Source organism: Onychomys torridus, chromosome 2 (genome assembly GCF_903995425.1).
Source record: "Onychomys torridus chromosome 2, mOncTor1.1, whole genome shotgun sequence".
Classification (NCBI taxonomy): domain Eukaryota; kingdom Metazoa; phylum Chordata; class Mammalia; order Rodentia; family Cricetidae; genus Onychomys; species Onychomys torridus.
Genome location: NC_050444.1, coordinates 123,893,564 through 123,915,894, shown reverse-complemented (window position 1 = coordinate 123,915,894; position 22,331 = coordinate 123,893,564). Strand labels below are relative to the sequence as shown.

At 49.6% G+C, this 22,331-nt stretch overlaps 1 protein-coding gene across 2 annotated transcripts; it reads right to left on the bottom strand.

Annotated features, from left to right (window-relative positions):
• Nucleotides 1-12,146: 12,146 nt before the first annotated feature.
• Ldlrad1 (low density lipoprotein receptor class A domain containing 1) lies at nt 12,147-21,493 on the bottom strand. 2 transcript variants are annotated; one of them, XM_036177352.1, is made up of 5 exons: nt 21,093-21,207; nt 18,474-18,596; nt 15,666-15,803; nt 14,036-14,164; nt 12,147-12,295 (listed from the first exon to the last, which is right to left on the bottom strand). In XM_036177352.1, exons 1-5 carry the CDS (start codon nt 21,205-21,207, stop codon nt 12,147-12,149), a joined length of 654 nt encoding a protein of 217 aa, XP_036033245.1. The 2 variants fall into 2 exon arrangements, with proteins under 2 accessions (XP_036033245.1, XP_036033246.1); XM_036177353.1 differs by lacking the exons at nt 15,666-15,803; nt 18,474-18,596 and adding an exon at nt 21,473-21,493 and having other exon boundaries at nt 21,093-21,147.
• Nucleotides 21,494-22,331: the final 838 nt, after the last annotated feature.

Genomic DNA, 22,331 nt, shown 5'->3' with positions numbered 1-22,331 from the left:
GCCCTGGGTTCGGTCTGGTCCTCAGCTCCGGAAAAATAAAATAAAATAAAGAACCCTAGCTAGCTACACATGGTTCCTCCCTACCACTTACTGTCAGCTGGTTGCTGACTCAGCCTCCTGACCCCAGGTTAATTTTTTTTAAACAAATGTAACATGTCTTAAAGTAATATTCCACAACACAGCCCTCTTGGACTCAGCCTCCCAAATGCAGGGATTACAAGCATATGCCACCGTGCCCACTACTTAGCCTTTCTTCTTTGAGTTGGCTTACCACAGGTATTTTGGATGTTGAGAGCTAATACAGAAAATTGGTACTGAGGGGTTGGGGATTTAGCTCAGTGGTAGAGCACTTGCCTAGCAAGCACAAGGCCCTGGGTTTGGTCCTCAGCTCTGGCCAAAAAAAAAAAAAAAAAAAAAAAAATGGTACTGAGAAATGGAGTTTCCGGCTGGAGATGTGGCTCAGTGGGTGCTTAACTAGCATATGTGAAAGCCTGGGTTCAAGCCCCAGCACCAGATAAACAAGGACTGAATGGTGGTGAGTGCCTGTAATTCAAGTACTCGGGAGGTAGATGCAGGAAGATCAGAAGCTTAAAGTCATCTTCACCTATGTAGTGAGTTCAACTTCAAGGCCAGCTTGGGCTCCATGGCACTTTGGTGAGAGGGAGAGAGAAAGGAAAGAGAGAGAGGGAGGGAGAGAGAGAAGGGGGGAGTTTATTATAAAGGTGAGGTCTTTCCTCCCTGGCCACCATGAGACTTTGCTTTGCTCCACCACACGGAACATTTGAGCCAAGCCACTGAAACAGAGCAAAGTGCATCTTCCTTATGTTGTTTATACCAGATGCTGTGCAACAGAGACACAAAGCTGACCTGCACAGTGCACTTTGGGTTTTTGTGCCCATAAAATTGAGTTTTGAAATGTCATTTGTGGGGCTGGCGAGATTGCTCAGTGGCTAAAACCATACTGCTCTCACAGAGGACTGGAGTTTGGTTCCTGGAACCCACACGGGGCGGTTCATGCCTGCCTGTAACTCCAGTTCCAGAGGAATACGATGCCACTGGCCTCAGTACCAACACTCACACACACACACACACACACACACACACACACACACACACACACAGACACACACACACACACACACACACACACACACACCTATTTTAAAATAAATATTTAAAAGTTGTTTTTAAAATGTCATTTAGCGCAAGGCCCTGGGTTTGATCCTCAGCTCAAAAAAAAAAAAAAAAGTCATTTAGGCAAACCTTACCAAATTCTTACTACCAATAAATAACTTCGCTCATCAAACACAGAGTATATAGTCCGGCAAACCCAAGCCTAGTTTGATCACCCCACCCAAAATACACAGCAGCACTGCCACACCATCATGCCTGTGGTCAGCACCAATCAAAGGGAGAACTAGAATGTCTCCCCGATGTCTCGCCTGTGTACTTACTGTGGAAGGCAGGTCTTCTTACATATCTACCCTTCAGGATCACCCCGAGAACCACTCAGAAGGCACAGTGTTCTTTTAAAGCTAAATGTTCCTTTTTGTTGTTTATTTTCCGAGACAGGGTTTCTCTGTGTAGTCCTGGCTGTCCTGGAGCTAGCTCTGTAGACCAGGCTAGCCTCAAACTCAGAATCCACCTGCCTCTGCCTCTTGAGTTCTGGGATTAAAGGTGTGGCCACTGCACCTGGTTTAAGAGTTCCTTGTTGCCAGGTGGTGGTGGCGCACGTCTTTAATCCCAGCACTCAGGAGACAGAGGCAGGTGGATCTCTGTGAGTTCCAGGACAGTCAGGGCTAAACAGAGAAACCTGTTTAGTTTCCTGTCTCAGGAAAAAAAAAAATCTTTTCTTCTGGGTTGGGGATTTAGCTCAGTGGTAGAGTGCTTGCCTAGCAAGCACAAGGCCCTGGGTTCTATCCTCAACTCAAAAAAAAAAAGAAAAGAAAAAAATCTTTTCTTCCAATATAAACTGGAGGACTCCCCTCTCCACTTTAATCCCCAACTAACGAGGTTTGGTTTATGTAAGGGGTTATTTCACTATTTCTGTTCTCTATCCTTAACTGAAAATTAAAATGCATTTTGTGGGGCTAGGCATAGCAGTGTATACCTGCAATCCCAACGCTCATGTCAGGAGGCAGGAGGATGGCTACAGATTGGAGGCCAGCCTGGTCTATGTCGGGAGCACTTTTTTGTCTCTCAGACATTGTGTATCTTTGCTCTATTATGTATAAATGTATTAAATTAGTCAAATACAATGCTAATTATTGTAAAAAGATCTTTTCTTCCAAGGGTCTCATTTTTCTCTCTTGATGAGTTCTTTAAACAGTTCATATTGTCTTTCAAGTCACAGTCTAGGCTTTACTTCAGTTATGGAGGAAAAGGTCAGGAATTTATGGGCAGCCTGCCGGTGGTATTCTTGTTACTGCCTGCTCTGTGCCCCCTTGTAGTACATGCAATCAGCTTCCTGCTCCAGTATAAAAAAAAAAAATTATGACCCATATAATATTGCTAGGGTAATTCATTTATGTTTAACCAACATGGGAGGTTCAGTCCTTTTTTAAAACTTCCTAGTGCTGAGGATCATCGGGCCTTGTATATTCCTGATGTTTTATCACTGAGCTATAGTCCTGGCTCTTAGGATATGCAATTTTTTGTTTGTTTGTTTTGTTTTTCAGACAGGGTTTCTCTGGCTGTCCTGGAACTGGCTCTGTAGACCAGGCTGGCCTTGAACACAGAAATCCACCTGCCTCTGCCTCTTGAGTGCTGGGATTAAAGGAGTGCACCACCACCATCCGACCAAGTTTTCTTATCTTAAATTTTCTTTCTGGTTGTTTACTGTTTGTTTTTATTTTTAATTTGATTTCTGTATTGTTGTGTATTGTATGCATGTGTGTTGTGTGAGTGCATGTGTGTGGAGGTAAGAGGAATCCATTTCAAATTTGTCTTTTGAGATTCCATTCTCTCCTACCACTGATTGATTTCTTTAGGTGCATGATTATTTACCTGCATGTATGTAAGTACACTACATGCATACCCGGTGCTTATAGAGACCAGGAAAGGGTGGTGGAGTTGTGAACCACTTAATGTGGGTGTTGGCAACTGAACCCAGGTCCTCTAGAAGAACACATGCTCGTAACCACTCAGCCACCTCCGACCCTTCCTTCCATGATTGTGTTAAAACATACTCAAAAGTAGAATAGCGGGGTTGGGGATTTAGCTCAGTGGTAGAGCACTTGCCTAGCAAGTGCAAGGCCCTGGGTTCGGTCCTCAGCTCTGGGAAAAAGGAAAAAAAAAAAAGTAGAATAGCGTAAACCAAACCGGCATGTGTATGATACCCTTAGTGGCAAGCTGAGCAGCAGCTTCCCACAAAACCTGTGATATGTTCATATGACTAAGGGAATTCGGGAAGGATTCTTTTTTAACGTGTTGGGGATAGAATCCAAGACCTGTGCATGCTAAGCAAGGGCTCTGCCACTGAGACACATCCAACCCTGGATGAGATTATCTGGGATTATCCACAAGGACAGGAAGACCCAAAGTAATCCCAAGGGTCCGTATCAAAAGCAGGCAGAGGGTCAGAATCAATAGTAAAGCAGGAGGTGGTGGAAGTGAGGGGCTGGAGTAATAGGATGAAGGGGCCAGATGGCCTGAAAACTGGCAAGGAGGTGGTAGCATTTAGGTCCGTACTGGCCTGCCCTTAGGGTCCCGACAGGATATACCTCAGCTGCAGCCACTAAGAGCACCCCTGAGCATTCACTGCATTTCCTTATAAAAGACGGGCCTTGAACACACACACACACACACACACACACACACACACACGCACGCACGCACGCACGCGCACACACACACACACACACACACACACCCCGTCTCTCTCTCTCTCTCTCTCCCCTCTCCCCCCACCAGGGACCCGTCTCTGCACCTTCTCTGCCCTTCTCTCAATAAGCCTCCCACGTGGGCCTGTTGTATGGTGTGATTCCTTCCCGTGTTAAAAATACCACAGGTGGGTCACCCACCACCACTGCCACCAAACCCTGAGACCCAGAGGAAGTTCAGCAGCATGGGAGAGCCAGGAGACATTTCAGGACGAGCAGGCCTTCGCTTTAACCGCCCAGCACCTCCGTTTTCAATCATGGAAAAGCCTGGGGTGTCTGGCAGAGGCAGTTTGCAGATTGCTTTCTGACTTGAAGAGTCCTCCGCTGCCCTTTTCCAGTTAAACCTGCCCGTATCTTCTGGGACGTTCCAGAGAAACAACCGTACCAAGTCAAGTAAACAGAACGCCCCACCAGAAGCTATGCTGCTTCTGGTCCTTTCCCTGAAGGACTTGGGCAGTCACAGTCTGGCAGAAACAGGACAGCCTAGCTCCAGGAGAGATCTCTATGAGAACATCCTGGCAACGTTCTGGCCCATGTGACTCCAACCAAGTAGGGAGCAGCGGCTCAGATTTTCCAGCGTAACCGACATGGCTGCGCCTTTACTGTCTGAATTATATCGACCTCAAGTTAGTCATTCTTAATCCAGTAGGTGTCAGGCCCTGGCCATGCTGCACTCTCTCTACTGGAAAAGAGAATCGACATCCAACGGTTCCGAGGATGGGCTGGTGAGACGTCTCACTAGGCAGAGGTGCTTGTGTGAGTCTGAGCGCTGGATCCCACAAAGTGACAGGATCGAACTGATTCCTAAGAGCTGTGCTTGACCACCACATGTACACATGTCCTACACATGCCTACACTCACACATGTAGACACAATAAAAAATAGACGAGAGACAGAGACAGACAGACAGACAGAAAAAGAAAGGAAGGAAGGAAGGAAGGAAGGAAGGAAGGAAGGAAGGAAGGAAGGAAGAAAGAAAGAAAGAAAGAAAGAAAGAAAGAAAGAAAGAAAGAAAGAAAGAAAGAAAGAAAGAAAGAAAGAAAGAAAGAAAGAAAGAAAGAAAGGATATCCTGCCATTGGTCACACCAGGCTTACTGACCTCTAGGTCCGCTCCTGCTTCTGTCCATTTCTTTCTCCCAAGTTTCAAAGATGATTCTTCAGGCCCAGATGGATTGGTTCTAGGCTGAAAACCAGAAAATCCAGTCTTTCTGCTGCTCAGCAAATCTCCCTCTAGCTCGGTCTTCTCATCTGTAAAAAGTGGTTAACAATGAACTTCCTTGATAGAATTGTAGAAATTAATGATAGATTGTGAGTGGAAATGCAAACCTAACCCAGAGAGTTGCCAATTATGAGTTCTTGTAGAGCCCGAGAACATGATAACAACTATTTATTTTATAGATGGAAAAGCTGAGTCATTGTGGTTGTTATTCTAATGTTCAGATGACTCAGATATGGTGCCCAGGTGTAGACAAACACCAGCCTACATGTTGCTGTGAAAATGTGTTGTTTGTTACTAAAGATGAAATTTAGGGCCTCACACATTAAGCAGGCTAAATCTCTAGCCCTGGTTTTTTGGTTTTTTTGTTTTGTTTTGTTTTGTTTTGAGATTATAATGTAATCATTTCCCCCTTCTTTTTCTTCCCTCCAAACTCTCCCATGTATATCTCTTTGTGCTCTTTCCAAGTTATGGCCCCTCTTTTTAAAATTGTTGTTACATATTTTTAATATATTTTATATGTATTTATGTGTTGTGCATATATATTCCTAAATATCATCGCTTTTTAAATATTTATTTATTTATTATGTATATGAGTGCTTTATCTGCATGTATGCCTGCACACCAAAAGAAGGCATCAGATCCTTCTACAGATGGCTGTGAGTCACCATGTGGGTGCTGCGAATTGAACTCAGGACCTCTGAAGGACAGCGAGTGCTCTTGATGGCTGGACCATCTCTTCAGCCCCAATATCAGCCCTTTTTAAAATATGAGTTCACCACTGAAATTAGTAAATGTGGAGTAAACAGATTACCCTTCAAACTGTGCACATCATGCTACCAGCTTTGAAAGAAAACACTGAGGCCGCTTGAAGAAGGGAGGCTTGCAGCCAGTTGGCCTGACCTAAGGACTTCAGCGTTGGGGCTAAAATGAAAAAGTTTTGTTATAATGCTTTTTTTTCACACATACCTGGACACTTCTCATGCTTTGAAATAAAGCTACAATAACTCTATGTAATATTGCAATATTCTTTTTTGTTTAGTCTTTTTTTTTTCATTTTTATTTATTTATTTATTTATCTTTCTATTAACAGCTTGATACAGTACACATTCTTATCCTAATAGTGAAATGTTTCACTGAGGCTTGCCCAGTAATTGAGTAAAACCAAAACTTATTATAAGCCACAGTCATCCTAGGGTCCCCCCTGCTAAGCAGCCTCCCTGGTTCTGTGGGTTGCAGTCTGATTGTCCTTTGCTTTATATCTAGAATCCACTTATGAGTAATATTGCATATTCTTACAATACTTCATAAAATATTTCTTGTTTTAACTGTTACAAATACATTTTTACTATAAACTCCTGATAATTCTTTTAGTGTCTTATTTACTTAGGGGTGTGTGTGTGTGTGTGTGTGTGTGTGTGTGTGTGTGTGTCTACCTACACACACGTGCTACTGCATGCACATGTACAAGCTCATGCTCACAAACTGTGGAGATCAGATGACAATTGGTTTGAATCAGTCCTCTCCTTCTACCAATGAGTCCTACGGATTGAACTCGATCTTCAGGCTTGGCCACAAGCACCTTTCTCTCACTGAGCCAGCCAGCCAGCCAGCCTCAGATTCATCACTGAGGTATTGCAGTGCTTGTGTTCAAGTAAGTACTGTCCTACTCAACAGTCACACCACGGGGCTTGGTGGCTCATGCCTGTAATCCCTGTATTTGCAGACTGAGTCAGGAAGAGTTCAAGGCCAGACAGAGGCACGTAGCAAGGTTGTGTCAAGAAAGGAAGGAAGGAAGGAAGGAAGGAAGGAAGGAAGGAAGGAAGGAAGGAAGGAAGGGAGGAAAGAAGGAAGGAAGGAAAGGAAAGCTAGTTCTCAAATGCTAAAGTAATGAAGCTATGACTTATCATTAGTTATTTTTACTATGTATGTTCAATTTTTTGAGGCGGGATGTCCTGTCATGCCCCCCTCCCCCCCTTCTCCCCGCCCTGTGTGTGTGTGTGTGTGCGTGTGTGTGTGTGTGTGTGTGTGTGTGTGTGTGTGTTATGAAGAAGACTCATTCCAGACATGAATACATAGTGGGTGTCTGGAGTTAGTGTGGCCCTCAGAACCCCACGGCAGCCACTGGGCGATGCGGCTTTGGGCCAATCCCTGCCCTGCCTGGGAGGTAGTGTCCTCTTTTGTCAAAAGCCTGCCTGAGCCTCTTGCTGGATCTAGCCAATGTGGTTTCTGTGAGCATAAGGATGAAAGGAGAGCCCCCAGCAAACAAGGATGGCGGGCGCTTAACCCAGAGCAGATTTTCCACTCAAACCCTGGGGCCCAGCTGGAGCCACTTTAAATTCCATTCATCTGGCCCCTCGTGTTTGCAGAGCTAAGAACCTGTTGTGTTTAGAGCCTTGATCTTGAGGCTGGGACCAGGGAGGCGGGGTCGGGGCAAATATTGGCACTGACTGCTGAGCTGTCCCTTCTGGCTGTTCTGAGGCCTGGCGCCAGGGGTGGGTCAGCTTGGCCCAGGCCCCAGGCCTGTATCTTCCTGGAATGCCTTATAGAGAATTGTTTGGGTGGTGGCTATGGCACCCTCCCCTTTATGAAGGGAAGAACCAATAAACAAGAAAGGAACAAACACCAGCCACCTCCTGCACAGCTTCTGTGGCACCTGCCAGGCTCCAGCTTCCCACCTGGAGAGACCTGGCAGAGAGAGCAAGGCTTCAGAGGGTGGCAGTAGCCTCAGGACTTGGGCCTGTCCACCTGGAACTCCTGGCTCTTAAAAGCTGTGTGATTTTAGGCAAGCAACTGCATCTCTCTGTGCTGCTGGGAAGTGTGAGCAACTATCCCAGGTCCAGGAGTGGTGGTGGGGTGGAGATTGGGAATGCTGGGAGAGGCTGATGAGAGACCTTACAGGAACGTGCAGGGTGAAATGCTCACAGACCCACCGCTCATGCTCATGAGAGCCCCACTCAAGGCACCCCAGTCTTCACACGAACCTTTACATTTGTCCCTCCTCTCAGTGAGCCTGCAGAGTAGCCTTGGCTGGCTCCTTAGTCCCCAGCCTTCTTCCAAGTCCTCTTCACGTGAAGAAACCCAATGTATTCTTCCTGCTGAAAACAAACTGTGGCCTGAAGCCAAGACCTCTCTGCAAAGCCAGCCCCTAAGGCTGCTCTGCCCACTTGAGGCACTGGGACTACCATGCTCCTCCAGCGGCCAGGCGCTCCTCTGCCGGTGCCCTGCTCCTGCCCACACCCACCTGTGTGCCTTTCCCTGCCTGCTCCCAGGCTGGGTTCCCTGCAGGCCCCTGCTCAGGCCTCCACTTTGATTAGTCGGCCTTTGAAGACACCCTGAGACGGCACACAACAGTGAGGTGGTCCACAAATGTCAGGCTGCACAAGCTGCTGTGTCCTCCACGTCGCAGTGATAGACACGCTGCCTGGCCTCTTTCTGATAGGCTTTAATTAATCATTTGATTTATTGTGTGTGGTACATGTGTGCATGAATGTGTGTGTTCTTGCATGCACATATGGAGGCCAGAAGTTGACACTGAGTGTCTTCAAAAACCCCTCTCCACCTTATTTATATTTCCATTTATTTCGTTTCTGTGTGGCTGTGTGGACACACATGTCAGAAGGACAAGGCCCTGTTTGTCTCTCTTTGTTTATTTGTGCTCTTCTTGTGGGTCCTAGGAATCAAACTCAGGTATCAGGCTTGGCAGCAGGCAGCTTTCCCCACTGTGCTGTCTCACTGTAACGCTACCTTGTCTTTTGAGAAAGGGCCTCCCACTGAACCAGAGTTCATCAGGTCGACGGCTGGCCAGTCAGCCCCCAGGACCTGCCTGTCTCTGCACACTTGCGCCACAAGCACTGGAGATAGAGATGCCACCCCACACCTGCCTTGCATGTGAGTGCTGAAAATCCAAGCCCAGGCCGTCATGCAGAGAAAACACTTTATTCACTACCTCCCAAGGCACCCAGAGACAGGTTTTATTATTTTATTTTGAAGTCCTTCAAGACAGGGTTTCTCTGTGTAGCTGTGGTTGTCCTGGTCTCGAACTCAGAGATTCGCCTGTCTCTGCCTCCCAAGTGTTGGATTGAAGGTGAGTGCCACCACTGTCCAGCAAGAGACAGGTTTTATTTATTTGTTTGTTTGTTTGTTTGTTTGTTTGTTTTTCGAGACAGGGTTTCTCTGTGTAGCTTTGCACCTTTCCTGGATCTTGCTCGGTAGACCAGGCTGGCCTTGAACTCACAAAGACCCGCCTGCCTCTGCCTCCCGAGTGCTGGGATTAAAGGCATGTGCCACCACTGCCCGGCTGACAGGTTTTAGATACTGTCAAAACAGTCCATGTTCCTGGTTTAATCTCCCAGATGTCACCTCACTGCCTGCAGGATGAATCCTCTGCCCACTACTGTGTCTGTCCCCCACCTTGTGAGAAAAATCTTGATGATTCATTTTCCAATGAATCAACTTGAGTCAACTGAAACCCAGTGCAAACTGACCAGAAAATGCTGGCCCTCTGCTAATGCCCGCTTGTCTACATACCCCTATCCAAACTCTGCTAAGCTACCCACCCCTGTCCATACCTGTTTAGAATAGAAAATTACTCATAGCCAAGCTTGCCTGAACACATCTGATACGCCTTAAAATAAACAGGGTATTGTGGTGGTATTGTGTTCCCTGAAATATTGTGCACCCTAATAAACTTCTCTGGGGTCAGAGAACAGAACAGCCACTAGATACAGAGGCTAGAAAATGGTGGCATTCATGCCTTTAATCCTAGCATTCCAGAGGCAGAAATCCCTCTGGATCTCTGTGAGTTCAAGGCCACATTGGAAACAGCCAGGCACTGTGACACTCGACTTTAATCTCAAGAAGTGAGCCTTTAATCCCAGGGAGTGACAGCAGAAAGGTATGTAAGTGTGAAAACCAGGAACTAGGCTCATTAAACATTCAGGCTTTCGAGAAGCAGTTCAGCTGAGATTCATTTGGATGAGGACTGAGAGGCTTCCAGTCTGAGGAAACAGGATCAGTTGAGGAACTGGCAAAGTGAGGTGACTGTGTCTTGTTCTGCTTCTCTGATCTTCCAGCGTTGACCCCAGTACCTGGCTCCTGGTTTGTTTTATTAATAAGAACTTTTAAGATTCGTGCTACAGGATATAAAACAGATGAACCCAGGCAAAGTTTTTGCTGAGAAAAAAAACAAATGTGAAGGAGAGAGGGTCAGATTAAACCTCGATGGTCTGTGAGACTGTGCCCTCCTGATTACCCACAAAAGAGAGAAGGGTCATGTACTAGGGGTTATAAATGCTCTCGATGGTCTGTGAGACTGTGCCCTCCTGACTACTCACAAAAGAGAGGAAGGGTCACACACTTGGGTTATAAATGCTCGCTGCACTCACGAGGCGAGCCTGCCATTCCGGGCTGATGATGCCTTGCAAGATTGTTAAATAAATTGACTTGCTTTAGCTTGTCTGAGTCTCCGGCACTCTTATTATGAAGTGATAATCTTCATAATATCTTTGTTTTTCACGTATGCCCATGCTTTGGCCGCTCCAGCCACTCGGACTGTCCACGGTTGAGGAGAACTGTCTTGTGGCTCACAGGGAATGTCCCTCCTCCTGAAGACAACCCCTGCCTTCTGCAGAGAAACCCAGCTGAAGGGTCAAGCTAAGGCTGGACATCCCTCAAGCGGGCCACTGGGGCCTAGCATCCCCGCTTGCCTCACTCATCCCTGCCTGGGGTGACATGGGTTCCCCACAAGGCCTCACACTGCTCCTGTGCTGGGACCCAGGCCTCTTCTCTGGGGGCCCAGCTCCCAGCTTGGTTCAGAAATGGCTGCTGAATGAATGCACAAATTAGTCAAAGAACTAATGATGGCCAGAGCTCACCGGCTCCTTGGGTGCCATTTTCAGTTCAAACCTTATAAGACACTAACATAGAAAACCAGTTTTATTAATTTCTAGTGGGTTATCTCTGTGTCTTCCAACAGGGGCCCTCCATAGCTGGATCCCAAGTTTCTCTTTCAGGATTAGGACAAGTTACTTTTGGTCCCTCCAGCTACCTATATTTTTTTCTTTTTTCAGAGCTGAGGACCGAACCCAGGGCTCTACCTCTGAGCTAAATCCCCAACCCAAGTTATCTCTTTATAGTCACCCCCTGCCCACAGATTCCCCCCAGCTGAGGTGTGGCTATATTCCTTAATAGTGGGGAAGGCCCTAAGTTCAAGGTCAGAGTTCCACAAACTGACTTTGAGACTCACTTTGAGTCCCAGTTCCAGTGTTGACCCTGGGCAAGTTATCCCCTGGGCCTCAGTTTCCCCATCTGTCTAAGAGTACATCCGCCCTTGCCTGCCTAGGTGCTGTGAAGCTAGAAGAAACTCAGGAGGATGGCTCACTCTGGCTTCAGGACCAAAATGCAAACCTGCAGGGGAGTGTGGGGTGAAGCAGAGCCAAGGCTGAAGGCATTGATCCTCTCTCCGGGCCCCCCATTCTCCAGCCACAAGAGACTGGGGCACTAGAAGGATACCACGTGCAGTCCCATGTGCAGTCAGTCCCATGTGGTCAACTGGGCACTGCTGGTGAGTTGAGCAACATGCTCCAGTGGCCTTAGATCTCAGCAGTTCTGCCTAGGGCACCAAATGGATGGTGAATGTGTGTACTTTGTTTTCTATCCACTGGGGCTAAACTCTGCTTGGCATTTAAGCCACACACACATTTATTTATCTGTCTCTCCAAACGGTAACAAGATTGGAACCTTCAGGCCTGCCCTGGAGCCAAGGAGCATATTTCCTCTGTGTGGTCCCATAGACAGGCCTAAAATGATGGAGGCAGACTCAGCTCATCTTTGTTAGAAGCTGTCTAACATGGTAGTGAGCCCCTTGTCATTGGAGGTGCCCAAGTAGAGGCTGAGAGCCTTGAAAAGGGGAAAGGTAATTCCTATTTAGAGAGAGTGGGAGGCTGTCCCTGGATGATGTCAGAGGTTCCGTGCTGCCCTTGCGGTCTAGGGTTTGGTGCTCTGGTGAAAGGTGTCTTCCATGCTGTGGAGGGAGGAGGGTCCTTTACTCAGGGTCCAGGACAGAAGTACTCATCTGACCAGTCCCAACAGTGCTGCACGTGGTCCCGGCACAGGACCCTCGGGATACAGCTGCAGTACTTGAAGACAGTCGGAGTGCAGCGCCACCATCCCGGGCCACAAGGTGGGCACACAGTCACTGGGGAGACAAGAGCCAGGGGAAGAAGCATCTGCTGGGCAGCCCTGGGCTCTGCACACACCAGGGCACTCTCCAGCCCTGCACCATGCCATAGCTCCTGTCGCCTTAGGCCACCTAGTGTGGGGTGACTATGTTCCCGGTTTCTCTGCAGCGGAGAGACTTGAACGCCATAACTCATAGGTTGTGTGACCTGCTCACCCTGTCTAAGCCTCGGGTTCCATCTGCTCAGTTGTTGAGTAAAAGGAACGAGGCAGAGCTCAGATACTGATGGATGTGTAGAAACTGCTTTGCCCAGCTCAGCTTCCTGCTTCATTCTGATCCTGCCATAGTGACTCCCTTCTGTCCCTTGCCCGGTGCCCATGGCTCCAACATTCCTCTTTACACACCATCCCTGACTGTTGGCCCCTGTTCTCAGCAGCGTGTTCTGGGGAAGCCTTTTCTGAGAAGTCCGTGGATTCCTCCAGGGCCCCAGCACTTCCTTTTGGCATCAACATGATGTAGCCCTGGAGATGTGTCTGGCTCCTGAGTATCATTTTCCAGAATCTGGCACAGGCCTCCCTCAACAGTGCTCAGACCATGTTTGTTGATTTAACACTGGGGATACAATGTGTGTGCATGTGTGTATACACACACATAGACACACAGATGGATGCATGCTCATGTATGTATATGTGTGTTTGTATGGAGGCTTAAGGTCTGCAGTGTGTTTCTCAATTGTTCCTCGCCTTTTGTCTCTTGAGAGAGGGTCTCAAGCTGGCCTTTAACTGTTCAGCTAAAGAAGACTTTGCCCTCTGCCCCTCCTGCCTCCACTCTGAGTATTGGGACTATAGGAATGTACCACCATGCCTCACTTATGTGGTGCTGGGCTTCATGCACACTAGGCAGGCAGTCTACCAACTGAACTACATTTTCAGCACCCTACCTTAAAATTTTTTAATTCCAGCCAGGCACACAGGAGGCAGAGGCAGGTGGATCTCTGTGAGTTTGAGGCCAGCCTGGTCTCCAAAGCGAGTTCCAGGAATGGTGCAAAGCTACACAGAGAAACCCTGTCTTAAAAAAACCAAAAGATTAAAATTAAAATAAAAAAATCAATTCCATTTAGTTATTGTGTGTGTGCATGTGTACCTGACGTGGTATGCACATGGCATGTGGAAGTCAGAGAGCCTGTAGTCACTTCTCCCTTTCTAGCGTGTGGGTCCTAGGGATGGAATTTGGGTCCTCACATTGTGCAGCAAGCCCTGAGCACCTCCCCAGTGCTGGGGAGAGGGTTTAAGGAAGTCTAGAGCAGGTCTCTGGACTCCACACTCCCTTCCTGCCACATCTGTTCCCTTCTTGACGCTTGAGATTGCCCACAAATGAATTGGGGTCTTGAGTCCTGTCCTGCCCTCCTCACAGGGTTGCTGGAATGTGCCCAGGACAGAAGGCTCAGACCCAGAAAGGTAGGGCAGTGTCTTTGCTCAGTGCCCCTCAGTGCCCTGGTGTCCAGTTAGCATCCTGGAGACAAGTCCCCTCCACAGGAGAGCCTCTCATACCCAGCACCTCTACCCAGAGGTGTTCAAGTGGGAGTGGAAAACTCCTTCCCAGGATGCAGAGAAAGCCTGCAGGGGACTCAGGTCCTGCTCAGCCTCTTCCCCTGACCATGGCCTGGCTGCCCGCTCCGGCCCACTGTGCTCCCACCCACCTGTGCCCAGACCCCGCCCATCCGTGCCCGGACCACGCCCACCCGTGCCCAGACCCCACCTGGGCTCATTTCATCCGAGCAGTCCCCACAGTTGTTGGTGCCATCACATTTCTGGTCTGAGTAGATCCACGAGGCTGGGTTTCCACAGTGGGCCAGGAGGAAACTGGGGAGGCTCTGGGGCACATCTCCTAGAGGGGAACACATGGGGCAGGACGAAGTTCCCCTCTGACCACAGCACCCCAGCCACCTGCAGCTCGATCAGTCTAACCTGGCATCAGTGCACTCAGGGTCTCCCAATCCGTTCTGGAAAGGGCACAGGAAGTCTCCGAGGAAGAGGTCGGGTCCAAGGAGTGGAGTGTTCTTGCTCTGGGTACCTCTTTTTTTTTTTTTTTTTTTCCTGGAGCTGAGGATCGAACCCAGGGCCTTGTGCTTGCTAGGCAAGCGCTCTACCACTGAGCTAAATCCCCAGACCAGCTCTGGGTCCAGACCAGCTCTGGGTACCTCTTGTTGGGTGGCAAGAGGCCCGGAGAGCATCTGCACTCCCTACCCAGCCCTTGTATATCCCCACGCTCAGTCTTGTGTATGTCCTCACTCCTCCAGCACGTCCCCACCCTCAGCACTGCATGTGCTATCTACAGAAGTCCTCCTTGCCACCCCTGCTTACTCACCACCTTCATCCACGGTCAAGTTCTTTCCTGTCAGGAAACCTCCTCTCATCAGGACATAGCAGGTAGAACCCAGATTCCTTACACTTAGGCCCCAGAGTTCCAAAGTAGCTTCCAGGTCAGGTAGTAGTGTACAGGGTGACCCAAATTCACACAACCCTAGGCCAGCCTTGTGTAGTGAACTGCCCATCCTAGAAGCATTTAAGCGGAGGCTGGGTGGTCTCTGTTGCACTTGCTGGGGCAGCACTTGGGATAGGAGCTGGAGTGTGTGGGCCAGCTGACCTTTTTGTTGTTATTGAGACAGGGTCTCATGTAGCCCAGGCTGGCCTGAAACTTGCAGTGTAGCCAAGGATGACCTTGGACTCCTGATCCTCCTACATCCACCTTCCAAGTAATGAGATTATGGTGTGACTACCACTCCTGGATTTGGGCTAAATGATTCTTTAGAATCCCAACCCCTGCCTCCAGCTCAGAGCTCTCACCCTCCTGTGAGTCTCCTCGGTCATTCATGCTTCATGTTAATTCTACACAGCCAGGCTCCTCTCTCCTAAATACAGGTGTTTCAGGGCCTTCTGATTCATTCACCCAGCAAGTCATTCCGGCTACCCTTGTCCCAGCAACTGGAACTCCACTATCAAGCAGACTGGGACAGACTGCCACAGAGGCATTCATAGCCTAATGGGGTGGCAGATGTGAGGTCAGTGTGACTAGGGCCAAGACATAGGGAGGCAAGGGTCTATAGGAGCCTAAGGAAGGACTCGACCTCCAGCAGGAGTCAGGGAAGGCTTCCAGGAAGAGGTAGTATGTGAACCCTGCCCTGAAGGGCGGCCACCGATGCTGAGGAGTGGAGCTCCCTCAGTGTACAGCGGAAGGTCTTGGCTAAGGCAGCCTGTCACTATAGGCATGGGGGCATGGGGGCATGGGGGCATGGGGGCAGTGCCTAAGAATGTTCCACAGAGCTGCAAGGAGAGTTAAGGCGATTGTGCAGGAATGAACAGGGACACGGAACTGCGGGGGTACTCACGGCACAAACTTTCATCCTCATCTTCACCGTGGGGACAGGTGCGAATGCCATCACACACCCCGTGGGCTGGGATGCAGTGCCTTCGGTCATGGCATAAGAAGCCCGTCCTGTTGGTCATTGTCACACAGGACTGGGTCTCTGTAGGGGCAAGAGAGGCCCTAGAGTGGAGGTGGTGCTCATACAGGCAACCTTGAGATGGGCTAGGTGGACACTGCACAGGGTCCCCCAGGGAGCCCCTTTGAGCTCCTGGAGGACCTAGGGCAGCGGGGAGACCCTAAACTCCATGGCATCTGTGGAGATGAAGCTGCCACTCTGCCGTTTCCACTCATGGTAGGCACAGGTGATCCTGTCCCTCAAGCCTAGGTCCTTTGTCTACAAAACAGAGGTGAGAGCCTAGCCCCAGGGGTGTGTGGAATGTGGGGGACAACATGATAGTTCTAGACGCTGTGGATCACAGGGTGTGCAGGGTGCCTCCCTGGTTTGCTCACACAGAAAGCATTGAGGTCAGTGTGCCATCATCCACATGGCTTTAATGATGGATCTCCTGGAACCAGTTTAGCCTGTTGCAAATTGTATATTTGTGCCGTCTGGGGACAGAATGTCACAATCCCTTCTAACTGGGCATACCTCAAGAGTCTGCGAACTTCCATATTTTTATTGTTCCTCCAAGTACTGCTGAGAAGTGGTATGCTTAAACCCTCCCAGAGGAGGAAAAACACTCACCCCTAGGGGTAGCCCCAAGATTTAAAGGAGAAACTAAGGAGATGGAAGTCACAGACTGTGCCTGTGGGCACATGTGTGAATGGGGGAGGGGAAGCAGCAGGCCCGTCAGTGTATTTGTGCCAGTGTGAGTCATGTCTCAATTCCCAGAGCTACCTACCTCAGCTAGTCATAGGAGACACCCTTAGGCACACACACTGTCACAGATGCAGTCAGGAAAATGAACACATTCATATGGACACAGCTGCACCTTCCTGCACATGCATGGAGACAACAGATGCACACACAGACATGTGCACTTATACGGACACACATGTACACAGATAGACTGACACGCACATAGGCAGGCAGGTGCCTGCACACATATGGGTATTGTGGAATATTAGTTGAAGATGTGTTACATTTGTTTATGCTGTGGAATATTTGTTTAATGATGTGAAGATGTGTTGCATTCTTTCATGTTGCGTTTGTTTAACTCTGTGAAGCTGTGTTACTTTGCCTGTCTAAAACACCTGATTGGTCTAATAAAAAGCTGAATGGCCAATAGCAAGGCAGGAGAGAGGGATAGGTGGGGCTGGCAGGCAGAGGATAAATAGGAGAAGAAGGAAGAAGAGGAGGTAGTGAGAAAAGGAGAGAGGATGCCAGGGGCCAGGCACCCAGCCACACAACCAGCCATGGAGTAAGAAGGAAAGAAAGGGATTAGAATAGAGAAAGGTAAAAGCCCAGAGGCAAAGGTAGATGGATAATTTAAGAAAAGCTGGCTAGAAACAAGCCAAGCTAAGGCCAGGCATTCATAAGTAAGAATAAGTCTCTGTGTATTTATTTGGTAGTTGGAGGTAGGCCCCCAAAGAGTAAAGAGTGTAAAAAACAAAAACAAAACAAAGCCCAACAACATACGAGCATTCACACACACACATGAACACAGACAGACATCTGCATGGCCATGGGCTCTCGCACACACATGCACAGTCAAGCATCTGCATGCTCACAAGCACTGACACACATGCACATACACTTGCACACACAGGCCCGTGGCTGCAGCTCCTCCTTCTGCTCTGTCAGGTGGAATGCTGTGATTTTACCCTTCCCGTGGCACTGCCTGGCCATGGAGCCATCTCTCAGAAATCAAGGAAGAAGGTTGGGACAGTCTCTTCCCCCGGCTCCTGGAACATGGCCACCTTCCCAAGTGCAGCTTTTTAAGGTCCGGGGCACCTGACCCCATACACTCACATCCACTGTCTTCTTTCCATCTTTCCTTCTCCGTATGCTTCCTACCTCAGGACCAATCTCCACTTTCCCTTCCCACCGCAGGTCTCTTTCACTCCCCAAGATGCTTCCCACCCTGAGTCCCACCACTGATTGGATGAGAGCCTTGGTTCCAACCCCTGATCCCCGATTAGACCTGCCCTTGGGTGTTTATTTGATCAAGCCTATATGGTCCTCTAAACTGCTCCCTGAGGGTGGGGCTGCATCGGGTGGTTCACTGCTGCAGCCAGACCACAGGAAAGCTTTGAACACAACCTGGCCTGTGGTTGAGAGCACCACCCAGGGTGGTCAGATGAGGGGACTAGGAAGTGCATTGGCTGTGGGGCTGAGGAAGCTCCGAGCCCAGCTCAGGGGTCAGAGAGAGTTTCTTAGAGGAAGTAACAGCAAAACCAGGACCTCTCAGTAGTGCATGTTGGGGCTGGAGAGATGGCTCAGTGCTTAAGAGCACTTGTTGCTCTTCCAGAGGACCTAGGTTCGATTCCCAGCATCCACCTGGAGGCTTACAATGATCTGTTAACTACAGTTGCAGGGGGTCTGACATCATCTTCGGTCCTCCCTGGGCCCCAGGCACACAAGTGGTGTATAGACACATATGCATGCAGAACACTCATATATATTTTAACTAAATTTTAAAAATTAAAAGAAAAAATTTAAAACAATGCATGTCAAGGATGTGCCGTAGGCCTCTCTAACCTGTGTCCATACATGCACAGGTATCTGTGTTTGCCCCTTAAGGAGCCTCAAGACACTAGAGGGAGAAGCTGGTCTGGGCTAGGTTTCCCAGGTCCCTGAGGCTCCATGCCTCCCTCTCACCACCCTGACCTGGTATGCCGGGTGGATGTCCAAGGACAGCAGCCACGACAAGCAAGGCGGCCAGCACGGCCAGCAGGAGCACCAGGAGGGCCGAGAGGCAGGCCCCGCGGCGCGAGCGGCAGGGCCCACAGCCTGTGGAGGGGAAGACAGTGAAGAGGTGCAGGGATCCCCCCAGCCCCCACCCAGCCCTGCAGGCTGTGTGTGTGTGTGTGTGTGTGTGTGTGTGTGTGTGTGTGTGTGTGTGTGTGTGTCCCGTCAGGGAGCCTTAGGGCTAGAAGCCCTCCTAAGACCTCCGTGACTCTCTCTGGTCCTGCCTGTCCTCCCCATCACCAAGTGCCACTGCTGGCTAGCCTCTGCTCCCAGAGGTTGTCTTCCCTTCTGTCCTGCCTGGTCTATCCTCATGACCAGGGGACTAGGACAGCAGACATCTGTGTACCCAGTCTGTACCATGAAAGAAACGACCACAGGTTCATCACAGCCGCCATTTCTATTTTTCACAAAAGCCCTTTATTTCTGTGGATGACAGACTGGGGCTTAAAGAAAGCAAGGTCCCGGTTACCCTGTCCTGGGCTGAGGCAGGATACCTGTTTGATGCCCAAAGCCAGACCTTTTCCTCAATTCCAACTTAAAATCTGTTCTAGTACCATCCAGAATGTTGCCTGGAGTCCAGTTCCATCAGTTCCTAGCTGGCCACACAGTGAGAACTTCGCTTTTCTGTGCCTCAGTGGTGCCATGATGGGGCTAGTTGTTGAATGTTTACTCTGAAACAGCAGGTGCTGTTGTGAGTTAAGTCTTTACTGTGCATCTACCGTGTGTCAAGCTCTCACCCAGGCACTGTGGAAACAGCAGTGATGGGAGTAGCTGGCAGATGTCCCCATCCTCTAGAATTGTGCTGGGCTCCCCTAATTCTTTTTTGTGCTCTCTTTCTTTCTTTCTTTCTTTCTTTCTCTCTCTTTCTTTCTCTCCAGCCCCATTTTATTTTTCAAGACAGGGTCTCACTGTATAGCTCTGGCTGTCCTGGAACTCACTATGTAGACCAGGCTGACTTCAAACTCACAGAGATCTGCCTGCCTTCACCTCCAAAGTGCTGGAAGCATTGGCATGCGCCACTATGCCTGGCTTAACTCCCCGAATGCTTGCTTGCTTGCAAAATGAAGCAAAGCAGCTTTATGAAGGAGCTCCTGGGCGCCTTGCTCCGTGGAAGATATGAAAGTAGCTTTCCTTGGCCTCGGAGAGTTCGCAGCTACGGTTGGAAACCCAGACATTGTAGGGAGCAGAGTGGAGACTTGGTCTCTGTGCCAGGTCACAAAAGGGCAGGGGCAGGAGCCGGGTGGTGGTGGTGGTGGTGGCGGCGGCAGTGGCGCACGCCTTTAATCCCAGCACTTGGGAGGCAAAGCCAGGCAGAGATCTCCATGAGTTCGAGGCCAGCCTGGGCTACCAAGTGAGTTCCAGGAAAGGCGCTGATTTGGGTTATTTAATTCACAGCACTCATGTTTCCTGCCGGCAAGACCTGAGCCTGTCAAATGAAAGGATGGCTGAGGAAGTGTGGACAGGGCTCTGGGGAGCCTCGAGTGATGCAGGGCCTCAGGAAAACCAGCTGATTGATAGGTTGGGGCAGGCAGAGGGTGTGGGAGGAGAGGCCTGGCGGGTGGCTAGTGAGGATGAAGGCATGAGGGTGTAGGTCAGCAGAGGAGACAATATACCAACAGGAAGCACACTGTACAGCTAAAACCTATCAACCTACAGCCCTAGTTGGTGGCTCCTTTGTGGTCAGCAAACACAGGGTAAACTTGGGTCACCAGGGAGACGGTGTTGAAACTGGGCAGGAGAGACTTCTGGCCAGCCAAGTGGCTGCTCCTCAAATATTTGTGCAGTACACATTGTGTGTGAGGTGGGGTTACAGGCAAGACTAGACTCCCAGGCAGAGCTCTTCGCATGTGGAGATGCCCACTTTAAATCCAGAAGCTCCTTAGCTGCTGCCCACCCGGGACAAAGGAAAAAAAGCCACACCTCCAACTTGGAAATAGCCATCAGCACAGAGCCAGGAAGACCCTGAGGGTCAAGCTGTATTACCTTGACCCGATCACCTAACTTCTCTTAGCCTCTAGGACCCAACTCACCCAGGGCTGTCCTGAAAGCAAGGTCTGCTACTCCAGGCATCCCAGGCAGATCCTCCATAGCTATTCTTTTCCTCCTTGCTCAACCGAGGGCCAAGATGGGGCCCAGGGAGACATTCAGTACGTAGGTACACCCTCCTTACCTCATGAAGGTCCCAGCCACACAGGAATGGGGGAAATATAGGTACAAATGTGTGATCCTAACACTCTATCCTAAGGTCAACAGAACTGCCCAGATCAAGCATAGATAGGGTCCAGAGGTTGATTCAGAGGTCCTTGGTGTCACAGGTTCAGTGTGGCGGTCTAGCAGGTAAAAGACACAATGTAGCCACTCAGAAAATGCTGGGAGCCAGAGAGAATGAACAGCTCTATCCAGCAAGTGGCTGTCCGTACAGCTGGGCGGAAGGTGAGAGCAGACACCACTACTGTCTACATTGGGGTAGAGGAGCCATGGTAGAAGCCTTGGGGACAGACCCACAGCACCCAGCCTGACTTACACCTCCGTTCTTACCTTCCCCTCCAGGGCGGGCTTGCTTTCCAGCAGGAGCGTGGCTCTCGGAATCTCCCTGCCCAAGAGACCAGAAGCAGACTGGGCAAACCGCTGGTCCCTCATAGCCCAGACTCATCTGCCGGCTTCACGTTTCCACACTTCGCCCATGCAGTGTGTGGCTTCTACCCAGTACCTACTCCTTCGTCCTTCAAATGGACTCAGGCAGGTCCTCCTAGAGATGATGCCCTAACGCCCCTGGGCTTCTGTCTGCCTATTAGCACTCTTGGCTCCCACTTGGAGTGTGAGTCCCCAGGGCAGACGAAGGTAACCGTAGGTCCCAGGGCACTCCCTCCAGCTGGCCCCCTAGGTCAGGAGCCAGTTCAGGCTCTGGCAGCTTTTACCTGGGGGAAGATCTTGTTCATGGCTCCAACACTCATGTCCCGGAACTGGGGTAGAGTAAAGAGAGCTCAGTGTAGGTCCTCTGCCTTGTCACCAAGGGCAGCTAGGGGGAGGCAGGGACAGCAAAAGGCTTTGCCAAGGCTGTTCCCTCCCCTGTGACACTCCCATCCCAGGCTACCTCCCTGGTGGCAGAGGAAAGGGTACCCTCTCCTACCAAGCCTTTCCCTAGGTTGCAGTTGGGAGAGTGGCTCCTTGGGGTTGGAATCCTCACCCATTCCACAGATGACAAGCTGGTGTTTCTGAAAGAAACTGCTTTGTGCCTTAAGTCACACTGTGAGTGGGAGATGAGCCAGGGCCTTGAGTACATTTTTCACCTCTGCATTGACAGACTGGGGTATGGCAAGGCCCCAGCGGTAGGAAGCCATGGGCACAAGTGCCATGAGTCTGGGCAGAGTTCCCTTTCTCACTGATGATCTGTTCAATAAGTAGGTGATCTAGATCAGAAGAATATGCACTTCTGACGGCCAGTAAGTAAGACGGCTCAGTGGGTAAAGGTGCCTGCCATGCATTCCTGATGACCTTAGTTCAAGTCCCAGAGTGAGTGCAAGGGTCCAAGGAGAGAACTAACCCCACAAAGTTGTCATGACCTTTACACATGCTGCACACCCACCCACTATACACACGTACACATTAATAAAGAAGAGAAAGAGCACTCACTTCCTACTAAAGCTAAAATAAATAAATAAATGTAAATAGATTCTTGAATTGCTAAAAATATGGAGAAATGTGTTTTTAACCTTTTGGATGTTCATGACTGGGTGGGAGCTAGCTGCTTTCCAGACCATCTTCCATCCCAGCAGG